Raw genomic sequence first — 25,169 nt, forward strand, 5'->3', positions numbered from 1 at the left:
CGTATGGCAAGCCCTTTTACTATTTAGGCCTATTGCGGAAGAACTCTAAGTAATTTTTTATGTAAAACTCAATAATTAAAAAAAAAATAGAGCAATATTTATTTATTTATTTATTTATTTATTTATTTATTTATTTATTTATTTATTCATTTATTTGTCTATTGAACATCAAGATTAGAAATGGTATATGGTGTATTAAATTTCATGACGGATTAGCTTTGAAATTTTAAAGAATTTCACTTAAAATCACTTAATAGAAGAACAATTATTACTATGTGTAATTCACTATTTAGATGTATATATATGTATGGAATAATTATACCTATTTATAGAATCTCAACTCTCATTCATTGTTTAAATATTCAAACTATTAATTGTATGTTTTTTGAAAGGAGTAATTTGAGAATTTTATAGATGTAATCAAACAACGTTTTATTGCCTGTAATTTTAATTCCTAAAAAGGCATATTTATGTTCTGCGATTACTTAAGATTATATGATGAATAAAAAAGTTTCCAGAGAAATGAATATTTATTATTTCTTTTTTTAATGTCAATTTTTTCACAAGGTATTTTGTAAGGAGGATAAAATGTATTTTGTAAGGAGGATAAAATGTCTGAAAAGTCTTAGTGTGAAAAATTGTGAAACTTTGAATTTATTGTTGTAAGACAGCATCAGTTTAACAAAAATATTTAAAATAAGACAAAATGCTTTAGAAAATTTAAATCAATATCTATTAAAATCAGTAGACTTATACTGTAGAGTTAAATTTATCCATTTGTGACACGGGTATTTCCGTACTTTGTATCTGGCTACTATGCAAGGAGAGGGTATCGTCTCATGGTACTGCAGAGATTGTACCCAACAAACTTTTGTACCAGAGGAGAGCTCCATTGCTCCACCTCCTCTTGAGTCCATTAGGCTAGAGTTATCTTTTCTTAATATATGTGTAGATTATTCTCACAATAAAGGGATTATAATTCTAAGTAGATATTAAAAAACTATTATAATATTATAAATAAAAAAAAAAGAAAAGAAAACAATGCATTTGAAAAATGCAACTTATCAATTAGAGGATCGTCTGCTAAATGTTGTGTGATGTGTCTAGTGTGTTGGTGTCTGTGTGCTTGTCACCTCTCGCTTTCAGTCCTCACCGCTGGCTAGCAGCAATGCGAAAAGGGAAGTTATTTGTAAATCTTCCCCTGTCAGTACATAGCCTCTCCACAACAAGTCCTATGCGATGCCTCCAAGTGGAAGCAGACGGATACTGGACACTTTTCGGCACCAGGCTAACTTTGCAATGGCACACGGGAGGATGAGGCTCGAAAGCCTTGGCCAGCAACTCATCTACGAGAGAAAACCCTGATCACAACCCGGATTTAGTAGGAGACCGTTATCAATTACTATCTCAGCCCTCCAGACATGAATTAGAGGTTGGACTTGAAGCTAATCACCTCCCTCCATAAAAATCAGATGATTACGGAAACCGTTTCAACAATTAGTACCACTGAAGGAAGGGCAGGCGCGACATGCGAGATTCCAGATGAGGATTATCATCATTGGGAATTCGAGAGTATGACGGCAGTTAGAAAAAGCTGAATGGACCCCAGTGGCCTGAAAGGAACGCAGATGCCATCCATAACAACACCTAAAAACATCACCTAGATCGGATGTTTTAACGTAAGAACAATTTTCCAAATTGGAAAAACAGCTAACACCGTAAGGGAGTTTTACAGATACAAGTTGGACATAATGGGACTGAGCGAAGTAAGATGGACAGACTTTGGTGAATTAAAGACAACCTCTGGAGAGACCATCTGGTACTCCGGAGCTGAGGAACATCAAAGAGGAGTAGGGCTTGGCAAAGCTTGATGGAATGGAATCCTGTTAATGACAGAATCATCAGCACACGCTTTTCTCCCGCTTTGCTTATATAACAGTAATACAAATATACAGCCCAAAAAACGAAACAGATGAAGCGGATAAGGACACCTTCTACGAACAATTACAGTGAGAGATTGTAAAGGTGCAAAAGCATCATATCTGATGGTAATGGGCGATGCGAATGCACAAGTTGGAAAATCAAGTGAAGGATGGGAAAGAGTCATGGGACAAGAGGGCACTAGGACTATGAACGAAAACGGCAGAAGGTTAGCTGAAATGTGCGCTCTAAATAACTTAGTCATCTGCGGAACCCTCTTTAAACACCTTGACATATACAAACTTACAAGGGAATCTCCTGATGGAAGAGATAGGAACCAAATTGATCATGTAATGGTGAATGGCAGATACAGGAAGTCTGTATGCAATGTAAGGGTTATGCATGGTGCAGATGCCAATTCAGATCACCACTTTAGCACTGGCTAAAGTAAAGGTGAAGCTCTGCAGGAACTTAAAGCCCCAAAATGCAGCAGGAAGATGTATGATGTCAGCAAGTTGAAAGATCCAAGAATATGCAAAGGATTCCAACCTGAAAGAAGAAATAGGTTTCAGCAACTGTCTGAGGAGGAAAACACGGTCAATGAAAAATGGACCCTTGTGAAAGAGGTATATAATGAAACAACAGAAAAGATCTTGGGCCAGAAGAAAAGGAAACACAAAGACTGGTTTACTGCAGAAACTTACAGCGCCATAGAAGAAAGAAGAAAACTACAAGAAGAAATAGGTAGATAAAATTTGGCGAGAGAATAAGAGAAATTAAGAGAGAAGAATATAAGACGAAGGACAAGATGTTTAAAGAAGAGCAAGAGCCGATAAGATGAAAACTCTGGAGGATATTGCAAACCAAGCAGAGAACGCATCAAACACAAACCACGTGAGTGAAAGATGGAAGGAGCATTTTGAAGAGGTCCTTAATGTTTCAACAGAAGCAACAGAATTACCTGTGGGATGCACCATCCAAGAGAACATAATTGTTGAAAGTGACACAACACCAATAAGAGAGGAGGAGGTTAAAAAGGCAATCCAAAACTAATACTAAGGCAGTATGGGATTCCTGAAATATATGTGGACATCATCAGGAAATTATATGACAGAAAATCTAGTTGTGTCATAAAGAATGAAAGAACAACAGACTTGTTGAAGGTACAGAGAGGTGTTAGGCCTGGGTTCCTGTTCATCATTGTGGTAGACTGGATAATGAGGAATACGAACAATAGGAAGAGAGGTATACGTTGGAGATTTATGTCCACCTTAGAAGACCTGAATTGTGCAGACGACCTCGCACTTACATGTATTTCTTGCAAACACAGCGAAATGCAAGAAAAGACCAGGAGATTACATGACGTCGCTGAATATACAGGCTTGAAAATCAATGTCCACAATACAAAAAGCATGAGAATAAACGGAAAAATAACAAGGAAGTAGAAGATGAAACATTCCTCTACCTGGGTGCCACAATGGACAAGACGGGAGGTACTGAGACAGACATAGGGAGAAGGCTAGGCTTAGCCAGGACTGCTTTCGCATCCCTCACCAAAGTATGGAAGTCAGCACAGTACAACACAGACACCAAACTTAAAATTTTTATCTGTGTTGCTGTATTGTTCTGAAGTATGGAGAACCACCAAGAAAGACGATGAAAAGCTGGACACATTCCATCTGAGATGCCTTAGGAGGATCCTAAAAATACACTGGCCTGAAAAGATATTCAACCAACGATTGTATGAGAGAGCAAGATCCATAACTTTATCAAGGACAATCAAAGGAAGAAGACGGAAATGGATAGGCCACAATCTCCAAAAGGAAGCCAGATCACACATAAGAACAGCTCTCACATGGACCCCTGAGGGAAAGCGAAGAAGAGGACGGCCGAAGAACACCTGGCGACACTCTGTTGAGAGAGAAAGAGAAGAATTTGGTTGGAGAGCTGGAAGGAGGGGCAGGTTGTTCCCATGGACGTTCTTTGTTGAACGTATGGTGTCAAGGTATATATGATGCTCTACCAGTAACAAATTTCTGTACAGTAGATTTACTTCATATTTTATTTTTTATTACTTGCTACAAATTATCCATTCTATATATTTCATATCTTTTTGTATTACTTTATATAAATATTCATTCTATATACTTCATATCTTAATTGTTATTACTTGCTATAAATATTATTCATTCTATATATTTCATATCTTAATTGTTATTACTTGCTACAAATTATTCATTCTATATATTTCATATCTTAAATTTTATTACTTGCTACAAACTATTCATTCTAAATATTTAAAAGAGAGAACAAGTCTTCCACCATGTGGATCTGCAGTGTTCACTCTAAGAAGATGCATTGTCCAGCCACTGTGCTGCAGACCAAGGGTGATTTCCAGATGGGACAAGCCCGGTATATCCACCCTTCTAATCCAAAGCTTCCTTTCCGCGTGAAGGTGTCCTCAGAGGTAAACTTTTACATTTATAAACTACAATACCAATTTTGAACAATTTAAACTATTCTGTGAGAGTAATGTAAAGGTGTAAGCAAAGGTAAACATGTATAATTATTAAAGATTAAGAAATAAATAATTACCATGATATCTAATATTTATCATATGTTTACCCCTTTATCCAGTGGATATCACTCGTTAGGATATTTTTTCATATCCCACTGCTGTGACGTCACAATGGGTTTGGCGTGAAAATGATGAAGTAAGTAGTGTGCATTCAGTGTAAAACATTAATAGTGATGTATAAAACATGTGATAAAAAGAATTTCCCATGATTTGTGGTTGGATATGATTTTTATCCAACGCATTGTGTGTTTTCATCCCCTCGCCAAGGCTCCGGGATAAAAAAAAAAAACCCACACGACTCCTTGGATAAAAATCATATCCAACCACAAATCATGGGAGATCCTATAAATATATATTATTTACATCCACAGGCAAAGTCTCAGGCTGCATCTGATGTTTTCAGATCAGCTATGGCCATCGTTGAGGATGTTGTAATGAGGATTACCCCTGAGGAAGAGATGTTTCTCGCCCCCAAGATGGACCGCTGAAGAGATCAACAAACCTCCAACAGAGTCCAGAGATATCAACATTGAGGTAAGCTATATCTTCATATCTTTTGCTAAATTTTCATCTTTTGAGAATGGATAATACTCTTCAGGAATAATTTTCAAATATTATTATAAATTCTGATTACTTCAAATACTATAATATACAGCATCATATGTATGAAAAAGTAACATGTATTAATTATGATGTTTTTGCAGCTGGATCGTGGATTCATCTCTTCAGATGAATTCTTGGTGAAGAACATCCATGGAGAGGGGTTTCGCCATATTGTGTTTGCCACCAGGTATCAACTTGATCTCCTGTCAGAAACCATGCAGGGTTTGGTACATGGATGGAACTTTTAAGATAATGAAGAAATGAATTATAAAATTTATAAAATAAAAATATGATTTTATTATATAATATTAATATCCATAAACACCTTTTCTTACCGTGTGCTAAAAATATTATAAAATATTTCATATATTCATATTATATTGCAGATTGTACCTGACTTTCTGAAGCCAAGAGGACAATTGTTATCACTCCATGGGTTTGTCAGGAGAGATGGTTCCACTGGCATTTGCACAGATGTCATCAAGGCAGGAAGCAGATTATGTTAAGGTAATTTTTTTTCTTTTCATCTTATGATACATTTAAAGTATATTTTCTTATAAAATCAGACAGCTAGTACCTATGTTGTTTAATTAGTCATTATTATTTTATTTTCTTGTAGGTCTTCAATGCCATTCGTGAAGCTGTTCCAACAAGGCCCGTTGTTGAGATGTTCATAGTGGACTTCGAGCTTGGTAAGAGACTTACAAAATACGTTAAATATAGAGGCTTACAGATTATCTTAAATACATGTAGGTACATTGACAGAAACATCAAAACAAAACATTCACCTGTAGTATATATGGTACTCATGCAGTTATTTTTATTTCAGGTGCCTGGAATGCCATTTCTACGTTATTCTTAGAGAGCTATCTTTCTAAGCTAGAGAGCTATTTTTTTAAGTGAGTGAGATATCTCTTAAAGATAGAGAGATATCTCTTTAAAACGTTAAAAGAGATATCTTTCTAAGTTAGAGAGATATCTCCTTAGATTTTCAAAAAGAGATATCTTTCTAAGTTAAAGAGATATCTCTTTTAATGAAAGAGATATCTCTTTTCCAGTTATCCTTAAAATAAAATAATTATTTCTCCCATATCATACGAAAGCGAGGCTAGACGCAACATGGCAGGAAGTACATGTATATCATGTAGGAGGTTGCCATAGCTCTCTGAATAGTTTTGAGAAAAAGACTCAGCATGTCCAACCTCAGAATGAAGTATGTAGGGAAAAAATGCTAAATCCCTTGTTTGAAACAACAAAAGGATAATGATAACTTTGTTGAAAAACGTGCTAAAGGCTTTATATTCAGGAAAACAAAAAATAAGGAATAATCTCAACTGCAGTGGACCGCATTTTCTCAGCTTATGAAATTATCAACTGTTTCTACCTTTAAATCTAGACAACACTGAATTATTTGTCATATTTATTTATTAAAGTTATAATGTAGAATAGGTCGAATTATTTTTCATGATTTATTTTTTAAGCATAAAAATTCACAATTTTTTGCATCAATTGTTAATTTTTATAGTGCATTATACTCAACATAAACTATAAAAGAAAAAAAACGTGAAGCCCTAAATTTACGGGGAGGGTGAGTTCCTGTACCCAAGCACCTGTTAAATGTACATTTTGTCTCTTGTCTTTTATACAAATATGCTTAACTCTGATTGTTTGCAAAGATCAACAATATGTACTGGTCATTATCCTTCAATAAATCACAAACAAAATTAACAAATTTCAGCAAATTGAGCCTATCTAAAATTAGATCTAAAAATTAGATAGATTACATGATCAGTACGTACTGGTCCCTGCTGACAAAACAGGTAACAACATTGTCTTTATTTGTAAGGCTCATTATATTAAATGTATTTTAAAAAAAACTTAGGTTTAATTCTACAAGTGGTAATCCAACTTATACTCATAGTTCCCTTTCTAAGGAAGAAATTCTTCAAAATCATATGTCAGTTTTAAATATTTTTAATATTCCTAACAACCAAAATGAATTTGAATTACCATATCTATATTGGATTCCGAAACTTCATAAAAATCCTTACGAACATAGATACATAGCGGGTTCCAGTAAATGTTCAACCAAGCCTCTTTCTTTACTCCTCACTAAGATATTTACCGTAGTGAAGGAGAAACTTCAAGAGCACTGTGCAACAATACATTCGAGAAGTGGTGTAAATCAGATGTGGATACTTCAAAATTCCAAGGAACTTTTGGAAAATTTGAAATCACAAGATTTTACCAAAATTAACAGCTTAAAAACTTGCGACTTTTCAACTTTATACACAACCACTACCCACGATAAATTAAAGTCCAGGCTTTTTGATATCATTGACAGCTGTTTTTTTTTTTTTTTTTAAAATGGAACTCGTAAATTTACTTGCCTTGTCATTCGTCATTTGCAAAATTATTTTGTTAAAAAACATTCTGATTGTACACACAAGTACTCTGAAGCTGACATTAAAAAGATGCTTGAGTTTCTGATTGACAATATCTAAGTGGTTTTTGGAGACCAGGTCTTCCAACAATCTATTGGAATTTCCATGGGTACCAATTGCGCCCCGTTATTAGCAGACCTTTTTTTGTATTCATATGAAGCAGATTTTGTCCAAAATCTTATACGTGAAAAGAAGAAAACACTTGCTGTGGCCTTCAACTCGACATTTAGATATATCGACGACGTATTGTCTATTAACAATGGTTATTTCCATTCTTATGTCGATACGATATATCCTGGTGAGCTTGAGATAAAAGATACCACAGAGTCTGACACATTTGTTTCATATTAGGATATTTTACTTGAAAAGGACGTTAATGGTAATTTAACAACCAAGCTTTATGAAAAACGTGATGACATTAACTTTTCAATCGTCAACTTCCCTTACTTATGCACCATATACCTTCATCACCTGCACGCGGAGTGATTCGATACGCAAGAGCATGCTCTAGGTATGTACAATTTCTAAAACGAGGTAAATTATTAACAAACAAGTTGATGAAGCAAGAATATCAGCAGTCTCGTTTAAAGTCATCATTTCGTAAGTTCTATGGTCGATACAATGACCTTGCCAGCAAATACAATTTATCATTGAGTCAAATGCTGACTGACGTTTTTCATACTAATTGTTAGACCATTATTTACACACTGAATTGTCGACGGATTTTTTCCGTTATTTCCCGATCATGACAAGACGCAGCACAGTTAAGGTGTCAAATGGAAATATCGGCGAATATTTTAGATAGAAAATACATTCTTTACAAGGATGCGCATTTCTTTTTAGGACTTTACTATTATCGGACAAATGCAATGTTGTTGAAAACTAAATGTTGAGGACGATTAGATTTCTTATTAAAACTTGTCACGCGATGTGGCAGTCACGTGATTTTAGCAAATATACCTGAAGTATTGAGGTCATCTATAAATTCTAATATTGCAAGGGCATAACCAAGTTAAAAATCTAAGTTTAACATATAATTATTTTCTGCACTCTTTGTAGTTTGTGAAAAGTGCTGCGAACCTATATAGATTCTACTATCTAACTGCTAAAATTACATTTGTTAGACCGTATGTTGAATATTTTGCTGGTCAAGTACATTAAATATAGATATATTTAATTCATTTACAAGATTTCAACAGGTTCGCAGCACTTTTCAAATATCTTCATACTTCTTGAGTTTATGTGTAAAAGCTTGTCATAATTCATTGAGGGTATGCCCTTGCAATATATCGATTTATTAGGACCCTTCTATTACCCTTCAATGAATCTGCATACAAATATACGACAGTATCGCTTGTCTAGGGAATGTACGGGAAGTATATGAATAAAATCATAAAACAGACATCGCATCCAAGTTAACGGCCTCTTATATATCTACAATTTATATTTTATTTAATTACAAAATACATTTTCATTGTATAAATATAACTTGATCCGCCTCTCACTGCATACAAACTGCGTCAAATTTTCCGATATGACGTCACATTGACAAGTGCATTACGATCAGTGAATTGTTTATATATTACGTGTGGGATTTAACCAACGACAATAATGCATGCACTAGTTAGTATTGATGTAGTTTAAAGCTATTCTTAAATTTATAATAGCAAATCATTTCATTTTGTGGTAATTTGAAGAACTTATATTTTTGTGTGATGTCATAGTAAGCATTTCCCGTATAAATTAGGCCCCGCCTCCTTACTGCAGCCTTAACTGTGCTGCGGAAGCACACAGCGGGTGTGACCGGTCGGCAGGGGATGCTCACTCCTCCATGGCACCTGATCCCACCTCTGATGTTTTGGAGGTCCGTGTTTGCTCTGTTCCTATTTTGTATTGTTTAATGGACTTTTGAGCTTAAATACTGTTCGTTATCTCCATATATTTCATCTTTATTCCGCTCCAACAAGATTGCTACATATTGCGATCTAGTTGGATCTAATGTTTATTTTTACTGCTCTCACTAAGGGAAAGGAATCAAGACATTCTTTGATTTTGATGCAAATTCTGCTGTGTGAAATGGAAACAAAAATTATGGTAAAAGTAATTAATGGATTGCCAAGTCATAATTGCAACACTTCTTTGATGGAAATCTATAGCTTGAACTTGTTTCTTTTTTTCGAAGTTTAAATATTTCCTTAGCAGAATAGAAATACTTTCCTTATCATCTCAAATGTAGGAGAATATAGGCACCCTTTAATCTCCAGATTTTTTTGTAAAATAAAATCCTTGCCCTTTGGTCTTTGTTTTTTTCCCAACAAAAGCTATCATAGTACATGTACATTCTCTGACAATTCCTCCAGTTTTTTATTTTTGAAGTCAAACTACTAAATTAAACTATTTCTGATTAATCACCGCTTACGGCTCAGTACAGTCATTTAGGGTACATATATTCCAAATCACTTTTCACAATTTGACTGCAAAAGGTGTAAATAATTTTATACCACTAATTTGCTGTTTGGTATTGACAGAAAGCAGTTTCTATGAATATGGCACATTTCATGGAGTATACTTTCCATAAAGTAATCATGACTGGGAGTTTTTTTTTCTCTGTTATAGTGTGATACAGGTCACTTCCAATAATTTGTTAAGTTTTTGGAAAAGATTTCTTTTCATGTACTTCTATCCCCTATATTAATCAGAGATGCATGGAAGATGCTTCTAGTATGTTTCATTGTACCAGTCAAGGTTTCAGATGCTGCAATTTTAGCTGAAGAATGACCAGGTTAATGTTTTTGAAGCAGGTTAAAGTTTTTGGAGCATGTCTCATTTCGAAGTAAATATAAGCCCTATATTGACAAAACTTGCATGGATGATACATCTAAGGATGGACATTACTGGACTTGCTTCGGATACTGGATCTGACCTACATTTCCAGATGTGTGAACAGTTTAAAGTTTTTGGAGTAGGCCTCATTTCCTAGTAAATATAAGCCCTATGTGGACCAAACTTGCATGGATAATACATCTAAGGATACACACTACTTGGCTTGCTTAGGATGCTGGATTTGACCTACATTTTCCTGTTGAGTGTCCAGGTTAAAGTTTTTGGAGAATGTCTCATTTCCACTTAACTATAAGCCCTATATTGACCAAACTTGCGTGGATGATACATCCAAAGATACACCCTACCAGGCTTGCTTGGGATTCTGGATCTGACCTACATTTTCTGGATGAGTGATCAGGTTAAGTTTTAGGAGCAGGTCTCATTTCCAAGTAAGTATAAGCCCTATATTGACTAAACTTGCTTGGATGATACATCTAAGGATGCACACTACCAGGCTTGCTTTAAATGCTTGATCTGATCTACATTTTCCAGATGAGTGACCAGGTTAAAGTTTTTGGGGCAGGTCCATTATCAAGAAACTATAATAGATATCTGAACCAAACTTGCACAGATGATGCATCACGGGATGAACACTCTCAAACTTGCTTCAAATGCTGGATTTAACTTACAATTTCTGGATGAGTAACTAGTTTAAAGTTTTTAGGTACGTCCATTCCATAGTAACTGCAAGCCCTACCAGACCAACATTGCATAAATGTTTCATCTAGGGATGAACACCACTAGAATATTAGTTTGGGAGTTCGCCTTACTTAAAGACAACATTCGTTGAGGTGACCTCTGTAATCTCTGTTTGCCTAGTATGCGTGTTTATAAGATTGCAGGACTAATTTTTTTTTTAAATATTAATTATATCTTAATGAATTCCATCTGTCCACCAACCATTGATTTACTCTATATTTCAAAAAGTTGTTATTGTAACAGAGGAATTGTCCATTTAAGAAAGACTGCTATAGTTGTAAGGGTCCAATTTTATGCATCGATATCATTGAACATTTATGTGGGAATTGGATATAACTCGGTCAACAATATTAGTTTTCTTTGTAATTTCCTTAGCTTTCAAATTTGATACATGTTTGGCCACAGAAGGGAACACAAGTAGTTTATGAGATCATAAAAAATAAGTTTGTCTGTTAGTAGACCATTCATTACATTTATGATGATGCGTTAAATGCATATAAATAAATACACATATAACTTTGACTCTGTCTTATAAATTAAAACCCTTCAACATTATATACAGAAGTAATTCATGAAAGAAGGCTGACACCTACTTACGCAGATTTTAAAGAAACTTAAAATTTAAGACGTACCGGGTACATGTTCTAAGATTGCATTGTGTGTCTTTCAAGCTTGTTTACGTCCATTATGAATTAAAAATTAAACTCTTAGTTAGGCCTTCCCTGACTATTTTTTTTTCATATTTTTACATTCATATTGTCTATTCCTTTATTTGCTTAGCTGTTTACTTGACATTTGAATAATCATACTTACATTACTACGTTTTGTTATATTTATTCTTAAAATAATAATTTCACAGGTGAATCACAAGAAGCAACTGCCTAAGAAAAAAAAGTTGAGAATTTGAGTGTGTCCTACCAATCCTATCCTGTCCTGTTTAAAGAATTCCAGGCCATGAAAAGTGATGCACAGACTTTTACACTTTCTGCACATTTACTTATTTTTAAAAGTACAAAAAAACTTTGAAAGTTTAATTACTTACTGGTACAGTGTGTATGCATGTACCCACTTTTTAACAACGACAAAGTAATTTATACATATGTTTTTTTTTTTTTTTTTTTTTTTTTTTTTTTGTACCGGTACTTGTTCTTAAACTGTGAATTGTAATACATGCTATGAAAATTGTAATATGATAAAGCATAGTTGCCTTAATGCTTATACTTATGTGACTTTTTTTATTTAAGAGGTCTTCACAAGTTCAGTAGTAAAATCTTAATCTACAAAAATTTTATCATTAAGGATTCAAAGATACCTTCCAGTTATGGCTGAATTATCATGGATGCTACCTGTATACTATAATTGAACCATGCCTATATAATTCAATTAATGTGAACAAGATCCAAAGTTATACCCCCTTTACAATTTTTTTCTTAAAATGCCAATATCAATTTTCTAAATGTGATCTTTAACTTGCCAAAATGATACTGTTTAAAAAAGAAAAGATGCATCCTCTTTTCATAACTGGTTAAAAAAGAAAAGATCCTCTATTCATAAGAAATTTTTAAATAAAAGGTGGATATTTACTTTTTCTCCATAAGGAAAAATGGTTCTGACAAACATTTTTTCTGCGAGTGACCTTGAATTTGGCAATATATCATGGGTCATAAAATATAATTTTATATTTATTACAAAGAAAACTAATAGTGTTGATCGAGTTATATCCAATTCCCACATAGATGTTCAATGACATCAATGCATAGTGATTGGACCCTTACAACTATAGTTCTTTAATATATTTCTTTAATGGGCAAATTCCCCTGTGTAACAATAATAACTTTTTTAATATATGTATAATAGTAAATCAAAGGTTGATGGACAGATGGAATTCATTAGATAAGATTATATATATATATTAAATATTTAGTCATGCAATCTCATTTAACAAAAATTATGAATAAATACCTTTCTAAACTATGTACATATGTTGGCTCTCTATTCCCTCAGGAATGCACCAGGTCTAGAGCAAAGGTGGTATACTGTCCAAGTGGCACAGTTCTAAGTTAGCTCAGAGTACATTGATCATTTTCAGCTTTACATTCGCATTATGACATAGGAGGGGACACAACTCAGATGTCTCAACCTGCAACGCACAAAAACACATTATTTGAAGTGACCTGTATTACACTATAACAGAGATTTTTTTTTTAAAAAAAAACCCAGTCATGATTACTTTATGGAAGGTATACTCCATGATTTGTGCCATAGTCACAGAGACTGCTTTCTTTCAATACCAAACAGCCAATTACTGGTATAAAATTATTTACACCTTTTGCAGTCAAATTGTGAAAAATGATTTGGAATACATGTGTATGTGCCCTTAATGACTGCATTGAACCGTAAACAATGATTAATTTCAGAAATAATTTAAATTAATAATTTGATTTCAAAAATTAAAAAAAAGTTCTGAGGAATTTTCAGAGATTGTACATGTACCCTGATAGATTATTTTGGGAAGTAAAAAGACCAAAGGGCAAGGATTTTATTTTACCAAAAAAATCTAGAGATTAAGGGGTACCTATATTCTCCTACTTTTCAGATGACCAGGAAAGTATTTCTATTCTGCTAAGGCAAATTTTTAAACTTCTAAAAAAAGAAACAAGTTCAAGCTATACATTTCCATCAAAAGAAGTGCTGCAATTATGACTTTGCAATCCATTAATTACTTTTACTATATTTTTATTTCCATGTCACACAATAGAATTTGCATCAAAATAAAAGAATGCATTGATCCCTTTCCTTTTGGTGAGAGCAGTAAAAATTAAAATTAGATTCAACTATATCACTATGTGTAGCAATCTTGGAGCGGAATGAAGGTCTAATTTTATATAGAATGCATTTACTGAAATTCGTTAATTTTGTTTGTGATTTATTGAAGGATAATGACCAGCGCATATTATTGATCTTTGCAATCAATCAGAGTTAAGCACATTTGTATAACAGACAAGAGACAAAATGTACATTAAACAGGTGCTTGGGTCGGGACTTCCCCCCAATCCATCTAGGGTTTCCAGAGTTATTTTTTATTATTTATTTTTTAAGCATATGTTGATGTATAATGCACAATAAAAATTCACAATTAATGTAAATAAGCTATGTATAAAAAATATACCAATGGTATAAATAGAGAAGTTTTTTAATACATACACTGTATATAGCTTTGTGCATTAATTGTGAATTTCTTGTGATTGTCTAGAATTAAATTAGAAAGAGTTGATAATTTCATAAGCTGAGAAAATTCGGTCCATTATAGATGTGATTATTGCTTATTTTCATTTTACTAAATATAAAGCCTTTAGCTTGTTTATCAACGAAGATGTCATTCTCCTATTGGGATTTAGCATTTTTTCTACATACTTCATTCAAAGGTTGGACATGCCAAGTCTTTTTCTCAAAAAACTTTCAGAGAGCTATATTATATACATGTATTTCCTGCTATGTCGCCTCTAGCCTCGCTTTCATAAGATAAGGGAGAAATAATTATTCTATTTTAAGGATAACTGGAAAAGAAATTCATCTTTCATTAAAAAAAGGATATCTCTTTAACTTAGAAAGATATCTCTTTTTGAAAATCTAAAGAGATATCTTTCTAACTTAGAACTCTTTTAACGTTTTTAAAAAGAGATATCTCTCTTACTTTAAGAGACATCTCTCTCGCTTAGAGAGATATCTCTCTGGCTTAAAAAGATATCTCTCCAAGTGAAAGAGATATCTCTCTTGCGAAAAAAGATATCTCTTGTTTTAAGTGAGATCTCTTTTGTTTCAAGGGATGTCTATCTAGGTTATAGATCTCTCTTAGTCAAAGGGAAATCTCTTTTAGTTAAAGAGAAATCTCGAAAAGCTAAAGAGATATCTCAATAAGCTAAGGAGATATCTCTTTTATTGAAAAAAAAAAATTTATGAAAATGTTTATTTTACGAATAAATAGTAAAAGGGCTTGTCATAGATATTTTATTTGCCGAATAAATAGCAAAAGGGCTTGCCATATCAACGAAGTTGTCATTATCCTTTTGTTGTTTCAAACAAGCTCAAAAAAATTCAGACTTAGATTTTTTTTTTTTTTTTTTGACAATCAAGGGAAAAAAACTTCTCCAATCCTGATAAACCTTTTCTTGTGTGTTTGGGGAGGGTGTTTGTGCTGGTCGGGGATAAGTCCCTTGTCTTTACAAATACACAGAACATGTTCATTTATATGACTTTCCTTGCCATTTTTACCAGGGGTCCATGTTTTGTAGAGGGTTAGTTAATTACTTGATACTTTTAATAACTCCAAAAAATCCCAGGGGACCGAACCCAATACTCACCCACCCACCCACCCTTACGTCCGCTTATGTACTGTAAACGTGGTTATTTTGACGAGTTGAAAAATTGACGATTTTTTCTTTACGAAAATTGACGAGTGTTAATTTTAACGAAATATTGAATCAAGAGTTATGTATCTTTGATTTCACAAGATTAAAACAAAAATGAATACAAAAACACCTCAAAAAACGAGTTTCAAAACTGGTGCTCAGAGTAAGTTCGCCAGAAACTAGAGGACCAAAAACTTGATGGAAACATTGGCTTAGTTGACTTGAGAACGTCTACAATTAAGCCGTTCCATGCGAAATTGGTCCTGAAATTAAGTTCACAAAGGGTTTTCTCGGGAACTCATTTACAAGCGTTCTCATCAATAAAATTTAATTTTGCTTGTAAAAAACATCTACAGTGTATAAGATTTGATTGAATTAATTGCTCTTTTTGTATTTTGTTTTCATTATACGGGACAGATTGCCTGAGGTGACAAAGTAGGTCAAACACGGCGTGACAATTATGCAAAGTTAGAATGTTTTGACCGTGGGTAATAATAGTATATGACATACTCAATGGATTTTAAAACTGTAATTACAGTGTATATGTTTTCATAACTATTTACCAAAAAATTAAACAGCAACTTTGATCTAGTTTTAGTGGGGGAAGGCGAGAAAAATTAAGCGGTGAAGTTGTACAACGGTCAATGTCTGTTGTGACGCTATATATATGAAGTGAAGTTTGACGAGTGGAAATTTTGACGAGAAAAGAAAAAATCGTCAATATAGTCAAAATTAGCACGTCGTCAAAATTTCCACGTTTACAGTATATGATGGCATATGGACGTAGGAACAATGTTTAATATTTGTTTTACAAAAATTAAAAAAGAAAAAAGAGAGAAAACTGCTTGGAATGGACTTTATGACATCTTAACTTTAGATATTCCTAAGATACTTTCGTTTTACACCCTAAGACGTATCTTAGGATAGTCCTAATTTATGCCCTAAGTTATATCCTAAGACACTTCTTAAGACACATTTTAGGAAATTTTCATAAGCATGGCTGCTGGTTAAAACGTTCTGAAATTAGTTTATTTAAACTTTTTTGAAATGAATATAAACATACCGGTTATTGATTTTTTTTTCTACTGGGGGGGGGGGGATGCAGTCCCATGCTAATAGCTCTCTCTCTCTCTCTCTCTCTCTCTCTCTCTCTCTCTGAATTTACTGATTAATTCACTGGCAAATCTGGCATTTCCTTTGATAGTTTTTTTTATCGGTTTCGACAGTAGGAAAATTATCACTTTGTTAGTAGTTATGTCCTTATTTAATTTTTAAAGTACAAGTTCAGCATTTAATATACTTCTATTGTACCAACCTGTTACATGTGTTGTAGACGTAGCCGGTACTTGTTAAAGAATGATAAAGAAAGCACATAATAGGAAATATTTAAACAAAATTCGTATGCGGCACTACTCCTCCTTTTCCCTGAGAGAGAGAGAGAGAGAGAGAGAGAGAACATTCGAAAATACGGACAAGATAAAGGTAGGCGCCCTGTCTAACAAACTATTATGTTTTCCCATTGCCCTAAAGCTTATATGGATCAATGGTTCAAACATATAATTTGGGGTCCTATATTAGCCCGATTATCCAAACAGATTTTGAGTAAAAAGAATATTATTTAAAATTTTGGTGTCATTGAAAGTCGCCTTGTATGAGCAACCCCAATCCCCAGTACACAGATTTCTTTTACAAGATTTATTATCACGTGAAAGATATGTATGCTCGTACATCTATGTTATTCCTTAAAAAAATATCTTTTGATTAGTATACACTTTTTATTAAAAAGCTGAATAATCAAAAGCTGGAAATGTGAATTGAACGATTTAATCTATCAAAATTATTATCTTAACAGTGGAAAAAATCATTTATTTTATTCTCTAACAGTAAAATATAGTTGAGTTTTTCAATGCCCCCCCCCCTCCCCTATCCCTCCTACAACAAATTGTTTTAATCAAATGAAATAAAATCTGTCGGAATCTCCTTTACGAACCAGAAATTACAGTCGTGAAACATTCATACTCTATTCATAATTTCAGAACAGAACTTCCTTGCCTGTAACGAACTACCTTTTACAAAACTCTTATTCACTCAGACATCATTAAGAAGAATCTTTGCAAATTTTTGAAGTTTTTTTAATTGCATAATTAATACCCTGTTACTAACATTCGTTACAGGCCCGTAGGAAGCAATTTCTATTTGGGGGGCACAGCCATACATTTTTCAGTTGAGAGTTGAGGGGGCACTACCAAAAATTTCCTGACAAGCAAAAAAAAAAATTGACAGTTGAGGGCGCACTACCAAAAATTTCCTGACAAGCAAAAAAAAAAGGGGGTCATCATACGTTTTTATTGAGGGGGCACAAGCATATAGTATCTATGTTTACTATAGTAATCTGTTTATCGGCAAAATTATTGGGGGCACCCCCCCCCCCGTGTCCTCCCCCCCCCCCCCCCCGTTCCTACGGCCATGCGTCAACGGCTTTCTCCTATTACTTTTTATTGCGTTCCATTCAATAGTTTTTATGCCTCCAGATCGAAAGATCCCGGGGGTATATTGTTTTTGTCCTGTCTGTCTGTCTGTCTGTTTATCTGTTTGACTGTCTGTCTGTTGTCAACTTTAACCTTGCCCATAACTTTTGATTGGTTGGAGCTATGACTTTCATATTTCATATGTTTATTCCTTGTGACAAGATCTTCCTTTGGGTCTCATCACATTTGACCTTGACCTTGGAGTTTGACCCACTTTAATAAAATTTTATGAGACTTTAACCTTGGCCATAACTTCTGAACAGTTGGTGCTTGGGGTTTCAAACTTCACATGTGTATTCCTTATGACAAGACCTTCCTCTGGATATCAACCTCTTTGACCTTGACCTAGGAGTTTCACCTACTTTTGAAAAACTTTAACCTTGGCCATAACTTTTGAATGCTTGGAGCTAGGGCTTCATACTTCACATATGTAATTCTTGTGACATCGCCTTCCTTTGGATACAAACCACTTTTACCCTTTGACCTTGACATTGGAGTTTGACCTACTTTTGAAAACTTTAACCTTCGCCATAACTTTTAAACAGTTGATGCTAGGGCTTTCATACTTCACATATGTAATCCTTGCGACAAGACCTTCCTTTGGATATCAACAACTTTGACCTTGACCTTGACATTTTACTTACTTTTAAAAAACTTTAACCTTCGCCATAACTTTTGAACAGTTGCAGCTAGGGCTTTCAAATTTCACAGGTATATTCCTCGAAACAAGACCTTTCTTTGGGCACCAACATTTTTCATCTTTTGGCCTGGATTTTGATTTGCTTTTGAGAAACTTTACTTTAACCTTCGCCATAAGCTGCCATACGTGGGCATCAGTGTTTCACAAACACATCTTGTTCGAAATATTTTAATTAGTTAATATAAAATCCCTTTCTAATTTCCTGTTCATTGTACCTTAGATTAATTAGTCATTAATCTACTAAATACTGTCCTTCCTGATATACTTTATTTAAGCAAATTATAAAACATGACTATTTTTATATCTTATTTGCTAAAATAGAGTATATCAGGAAGGACAATACTCTCTCTCTCTCTCTCTCTCTCTCTCTCTCTCTCTGGCATTGGAAGTTCATGAAAATAAGAGTATGTGCATTTATACAAGCATAAACTATACACGATATCTATATTAACTTCCAGTACGCGTTATCTCCGCTCTCTCTGGTTAGAACTCGAAAATGAAGTTAATGAGAAGATGCCCAAACTGGCTCCGTCTTCAATTCTTGGTTAAGCGAAGATCGAAATGCGAAAAGAATGTCAGAACAGGCGTCCATACTTCTAAGTTATAGTTGACCGAGATTAAAAAAAGGTAAATCTACCAACATATTTAAGCCGATTGAATAAAGACAACTACTGTGAAAAATGTCATTTATCGTACTCTGCAATTGATTGAACCAATTTACATCTGCTTACACTGGAAACTTAATGGATTATAGAAGAATAAGCGGAAGTTGTCCTTAAAAAAACAATTGAAACAAGTGGAATTTATAAACAATGTCACATGGCGAAATTCTCAACTTCCTTGTCTCCTTTCGTGGAGTCGTTGATTGATTGTTCAAAAAGTTTTTATTTATATTATTGTATACCAAAACAACTGTTCACTAACTTTATAGATACAACATGGAGGACAAAGAAATTCAGACAGAAAGAGATCCGTCTGCGGAGAGCAGTCTGACAACAAGTCTTCTGATCTTAGATCTCGAAGTATGTATACTGGTATTTTAAACAGAAAATTACAAGGGTCAGCTTATTTCATTAATTTCCTTTCTAATTTTCGTATACTGACTGCCTCTACTTTGGTAGAATATTATTTTGCATCTGAACAGAGAGGCCACAAATGGGCTTTAACTGACCAGGTGTTGCTGCTCTTTACAAATGCCGTACTTGTAAACAATCATTCAATGCAACTGGTCAGTATTATCAGTGCACTGCTAGTTTCTCTGTTTCATATGCATAGTAGTATTCATTTCATAAAAATCAAACATCCAGTCGATGAGAAATTTGAAACTTCAGCACGCTCCATCAAACAAAGTGACACGCTGTTTTTAGAATGTTCACGCAGGTACCCGTGACAAGAAAGCAGTCGAATGTAACGAATGCTGGGTACACCGCAGTGCTGATATAGGAGATAGGAAAAGTAATATGACGTATGTCGGGACGTGTTCAGCTTGCTTGATCAGATTCTGAATTCGAAATTCTATAAAACAGAGGTTGTGAGATTTGGACGGTATAAGTGTGTAAATCAGGAATTCCATGTATAATTGAGTTGAAATGTACTTTCAAATTCTGTATCTTTAATATGGCCGTAGGAAACGGAGGGGGGGGGCGTGCCCCCCCCCCCCCAATAATTTTGCCGATATATAGATTACTATACAAAACATAGATACTATATGCCTGGGCACTCTCAATAAAAACGGCTGATGACCTTCTTTTTTTTTTTTTTTTTTTTTTTTTTTGCTTGTCAAGAAATTTTTGGTAGTAGATAGTGCCCCCTCAACTGAAAATGTATGGCTGTGCCCCCCCTCCCCAACTGAAATTGCTTCCTACGGGCCTGTTTAAAAAATCTTAACTCTTTAGGTCCGTAGCAGCGGTTTTAAAATTGGAAAGGGGAGAGGGGGCAACATCCCAACCAAAAAGAAATTTGACAAGCAAAAAAAAAAAAAAATAAAAATAACCATGCACTTAACTTCTCCGAATTCGAAAATCCTATTTCGTATGTCTGTGTGTGTTGGGGAATGGGGGGGGGGGGGGGGGGCAAGATGAAGGGGGGTGTTGAACCTTTCTCTTACTTTTTGGTACTTTTTTTTTAAATCCTGGAATTTGTCAGTGCTCGACCTTACTGCAACAAAAAGTGGGCCGGGAAGATCATCATCTAAATGTCAATTTCCTATAGCAAAATACTATACTAAGAAAAAGTGCCCCCTGTCCCAACCCCGGCGTTCTATGGGCCTGTTCGTGGACCGTTACAAGATCGAAAAGCCCACTCCCTTCCCGTTTTAATTGAATTAATGATTTATTTTCGATGAATCGGAATTTAGTGAAATTCATGAAAATTGGACGGCATCTTTACAAAAAGCTTGCGATTTCACTTGTAAATATTATGAATAAATTTAAAATCTAGATATTTGACTTGATTCGACTCGAAGCAAAGCCAAGTAAAGATTCTGAGATGCCGAGACGACCTTTCTTTAAAATATATCTGACAGACGGAGGCAACACCTCCATCTTGTCTTAGAATGGTAGTTTTCCTAATACTATTACCAAATTGGTATATTTTCAGCAAAAACTGACAAATCTGACACACTTTATGCACCAGTCCACTCTAGAGCACAGGCAAAATTATGCAGCGATCAATGCCCAGCTTCACCTTATCAACGAGAGACTGCGATCTTCTGACCCTATCATTGCCAGTAGAGGAAATGTCTCCAACATCAATTTACAAAGAGAATTGTTAAGATGTATAAGCAGAGACAAATCCAAAGCCACCGGTAAAAATAGCACATTTTAAAATGTTATTAAAAAAACGTGATCTCTATTTCAAGGTAAAGAACGTATCGCTCTCTTTTAGTATGTACATTTTGTATTATGTTTTTAAGCTGCTGATCACCCTTTATTTTTCTCAGATGAGCTCGAGAAGAATGACTTAAGTGGAAGCGAGACTCTTCACAGAGAGTGTCTGATGGAAAATCTAGAAGAGATGGTAAGAGATATGGATTTGAATAGCACACATCTTATGGACGAATTACTTGACAACGAATGTTTAACACAAGACGAAGCTTCCGATATCTCACACATCAGCACAAGGAAAGATCAAATACGCAAGCTTATTGTGCTCTTTGCCAAAAGAGGACGAGGAAATTTTGTCAAATTCCTAGAAGTGATTGGAAGAAAGCATCAATATCCTCATATTGCTAAAGAATTAAGAAGAATTTATGACCTGAAAACATCAGAGGGTAGAAGTTCTGAATGTCTGTTGTGTGTCATCAAACGTGATGTAGATATACGTGACGTTGTAGATCACCTTTGTCGCCATCAAATCATTGACATAGAATTCTTGGACCTAGTGATTTCAGGACAATCTGGGAACCAAAACAGTCTGTGGGAAATAGTGTTTTCTAATGTGGATAAATCATCTAACAGAAAACAGAAAATTCAATACCTCCAGGAAGCTCTATCCAAAAAATATGACAAGTTGGCATCGAAGTTAGGTTTTCTTGTCCCAGCTCAACTTGGGAACCACATTTGTTCTAAACCTATCACAAATTTTTCGCAATCATGGCGAAGTACAGGTAGTATGAGCAGTATTGGTGACAGGAGCACAACCTCAGAACCTCCAAGAAAATCAGATTCAGGAAAACCTGGGAAGATTTCTTCATACGAACAGCTTCAAGTTGAGATAAGTACCAACATTCCTAAGTGTATAGATTGGTTAAATACGCACACATCGCCGACTGCAAGTTCTGATGATGACACCAAATTACTTTCTGTTACCCCTGAAAGTACTGACAGTGGGATAGAGTCTACTGTAAATGGTAATAGTTTACATACTGAACCGGAAGCGCAGAAAGTAACCATTAATAACATGGAGGAAAGTCCAGATCATCGATTGTCACATGAGACTATGGCTATTTCCATTACTAGTATATCCACCGTAAGTGAGGAAACGGATAGACTTGATCAGACGAACAAAGACTTTTAGCGACAAGAAAGCTATCCTCTGATGGATACGGCATATTCAGTGTGTGTGACGAAGGTTATGTCAAAAAGGAGGTAAAGACTGAACATGAAATAACTAAGCAAAATCAAAATTAATTAATGAAGTAGATTATGTAGAAAAATTCTTAGAGAGACCTGGATAAAAGAGAAAGACCGAAAACTGTCCATTCTGTGAGAGAAAGAACTGGTCGAGAGCCACCTGTCCAAGCTCTGGCTTGAAAAGAATGGAAAAGGAAAACTGTAAAAGGGCTGGAATAAATGCGAATTAAAAAAAAAAAAAAATTATCAACTTTGCTACAAAGGAAAAATAAACTATATATAGTAAACATATTGTATGTATATTATACTATATATATAAAACCAACAACACTGTATATCCTAAGTGTCGGATCTACTAAGTAGATACAAGGTCACGTATGGAAATTTATATAAAGCACTAAAAAAAAGCCAACGACACGAACAATAAAAATTGTCAAATTTTCGGGACGGGACAGGTCGTCCCGAAAATTTGACAATATACACCCATTGTGGCCCTTAAGTTTTGGATGGCTTCAATGATCGTTTTCATTGAACATTGTTTAAGTATGGTCTATTATCTTCAAATCATTTTTAAATTATTTAGTTAATATACAGCAGCCAAGTCAGACATGCATAGAAATGCCGCTACCCCGAAGTATTTAGAAATAACTGAAGATTCAAAAAAATGTTGAAAGTCAGATTGCGTAGTAAGTTAAGTGTATACGGGGGACACAACCAACATATGAAATAATAATTAGACTAGCGATCCAAACAACGTCCATTCCTTCCCGTTCGCTAGTCTAATCATCACAAACCTGCGTAGCAGATTGTCCTCTTTTTGCGTTGATGGAATAGATTCTAAACAAGAACTGTAAAAAAAAAATTGTAATTTTTGACGTATTGTGTCTTTTGTGTTTATTTGATGAATAAATTTACTACCAAAAATAATTTCCCTTAATTAGACTCGATTGTTTAAATATATTTATGAACGTGATAAAAACAGCTTCGGGGTTTAACAGAGCTTAACGGGGCTCAATAAAATTAACACACTTGTAATTAATTTCATTTCTACCGAGTACCCTACTCGATCGGAAAAACGTCCGAGTAACCGATTATCAAAAATTGACCGATTTGACATTACTAAGGGGTACCCATCACTTATCCGCAACTCATCTTATACCGCTGAATAAAATTTTATGGGATATTCACAGAATCTTTGTTACATAGTGCCATTATTCAGTTCTTATTTCACTTATTTTGGATCTCCCATAGCAAAACATAGACACTGCCATTCTTTCTATAGTATTGAGAGGTACCCATCTCTAATCCGCAACTCCTCCTATACCACAGAATAAAATTTAATGAGACTTTCACAGAATCTTTTTTACATAGTGCCATTGTGCACCTCCTAATTTACATTTTGATCGGGCACTTATTTCTTGTCTCCCATTGCAAAACATGAACTTTGCCATAATAAACATATGGGAGGCGGGGGTATCATTTTGTAGCTAAGAATTCACAGTACTTCTAGCTTATATTTGTAATCTTGTGATTTGTTTTTGAAAAATTGATGATATTCATATTCGAAAACTTGTTATTTACATATAATCATATTCGAAAATCTTGTGATGTATAGGCGATTATCTTGTGATTTATATGCGAAAAGCTGATAATCATTTTCGAAAACTTTCCTGTATGCAAAAAATTGTGATTGATGTTTGATAATTTTGAGATTTATATGCGATATCTTGTAATTCAAATACAAAATATTCGTAAACTTCATAATTATATGCAACAACTTTTGATTCTTATTCGATAATCTTGAGATTTTTATTGCTTATAAACAATAATATTTCGCATATTAATCATAAATCTATTGCATATAAATCAAACGATTATCGAATGAAATGTGAAGATGACCAACAGTGATCATTCTCATAAGTCCATTTAAGTAAATAAATACAAATTATGAGCAGAGCCAACTCGGACCTCTGAAAACAGAGGTGGGATCAGGTGCCATGGAGGAGTAAGCCTCATCTATCGACCGGTCACACCCGCCGTGTACGCCTTGTTATAATCGGGAAAACGAAAATATCTGTTGACAATTAATTCAGTGTGAAAGTAATGGCCCAAAAATAATTTATAGAAATTGTGAAATGTTGTTGATATTTTTGTATCATCAACTTATTTGTCAATAGAGTGACTGCAGCAAATTTAGTCTGTAAGGACAATTCTCTACGAACTGTGACCAAAAAGTTAAAAACTTAGTTTTAGACCATAAATTTTGATCCTCAAAGAAAAGGTGTCTGAACCTATTTCATCTTTAACAAGTGCAAACTGGAAGGTCAAATAG

General features: G+C 34.4%; 1 protein-coding gene across 1 annotated transcript; it reads left to right on the forward strand.

The window, feature by feature from the left end:
* The first annotated feature begins 19,613 nt into the window (after positions 1-19,613).
* Positions 19,614-23,041, forward strand: LOC133184687 (uncharacterized). The gene is made up of 3 exons (XM_061319764.1): positions 19,614-19,786; positions 21,363-21,570; positions 21,706-23,041. Exons 1-3 carry the CDS (start codon positions 19,703-19,705, stop codon positions 22,779-22,781), a joined length of 1,368 nt encoding a protein of 455 aa, XP_061175748.1. The 5' UTR covers positions 19,614-19,702; the 3' UTR covers positions 22,782-23,041.
* Positions 23,042-25,169: the final 2,128 nt, after the last annotated feature.

Source organism: Saccostrea echinata, unplaced genomic scaffold (genome assembly GCF_033153115.1).
Source record: "Saccostrea echinata isolate AGI-Se365-2 ecotype Australia unplaced genomic scaffold, CSIRO_AGI_Sech_v1 ptg000010l, whole genome shotgun sequence".
In the NCBI taxonomy this organism is placed as follows: Eukaryota; Metazoa; Mollusca; class Bivalvia; order Ostreida; family Ostreidae; genus Saccostrea; species Saccostrea echinata.

What these genes read in the sequence shown, in the direction of transcription:
- LOC133184687 (XM_061319764.1), top strand. Translation starts at nt 19,703, where the DNA reads ATGGAGGACAAAGAAATTCAGACAGAAAGAGATCCGTCTGCGGAGAGC. An exon ending in TTCTGATCTTAGATCTCGAA is followed by an intron (nt 19,787 to 21,362) that starts GTATGTATACTG and finishes GTATATTTTCAG; the next exon opens with CAAAAACTGACAAATCTGAC. An exon ending in AGACAAATCCAAAGCCACCG is followed by an intron (nt 21,571 to 21,705) that starts GTAAAAATAGCA and finishes TATTTTTCTCAG; the next exon opens with ATGAGCTCGAGAAGAATGAC.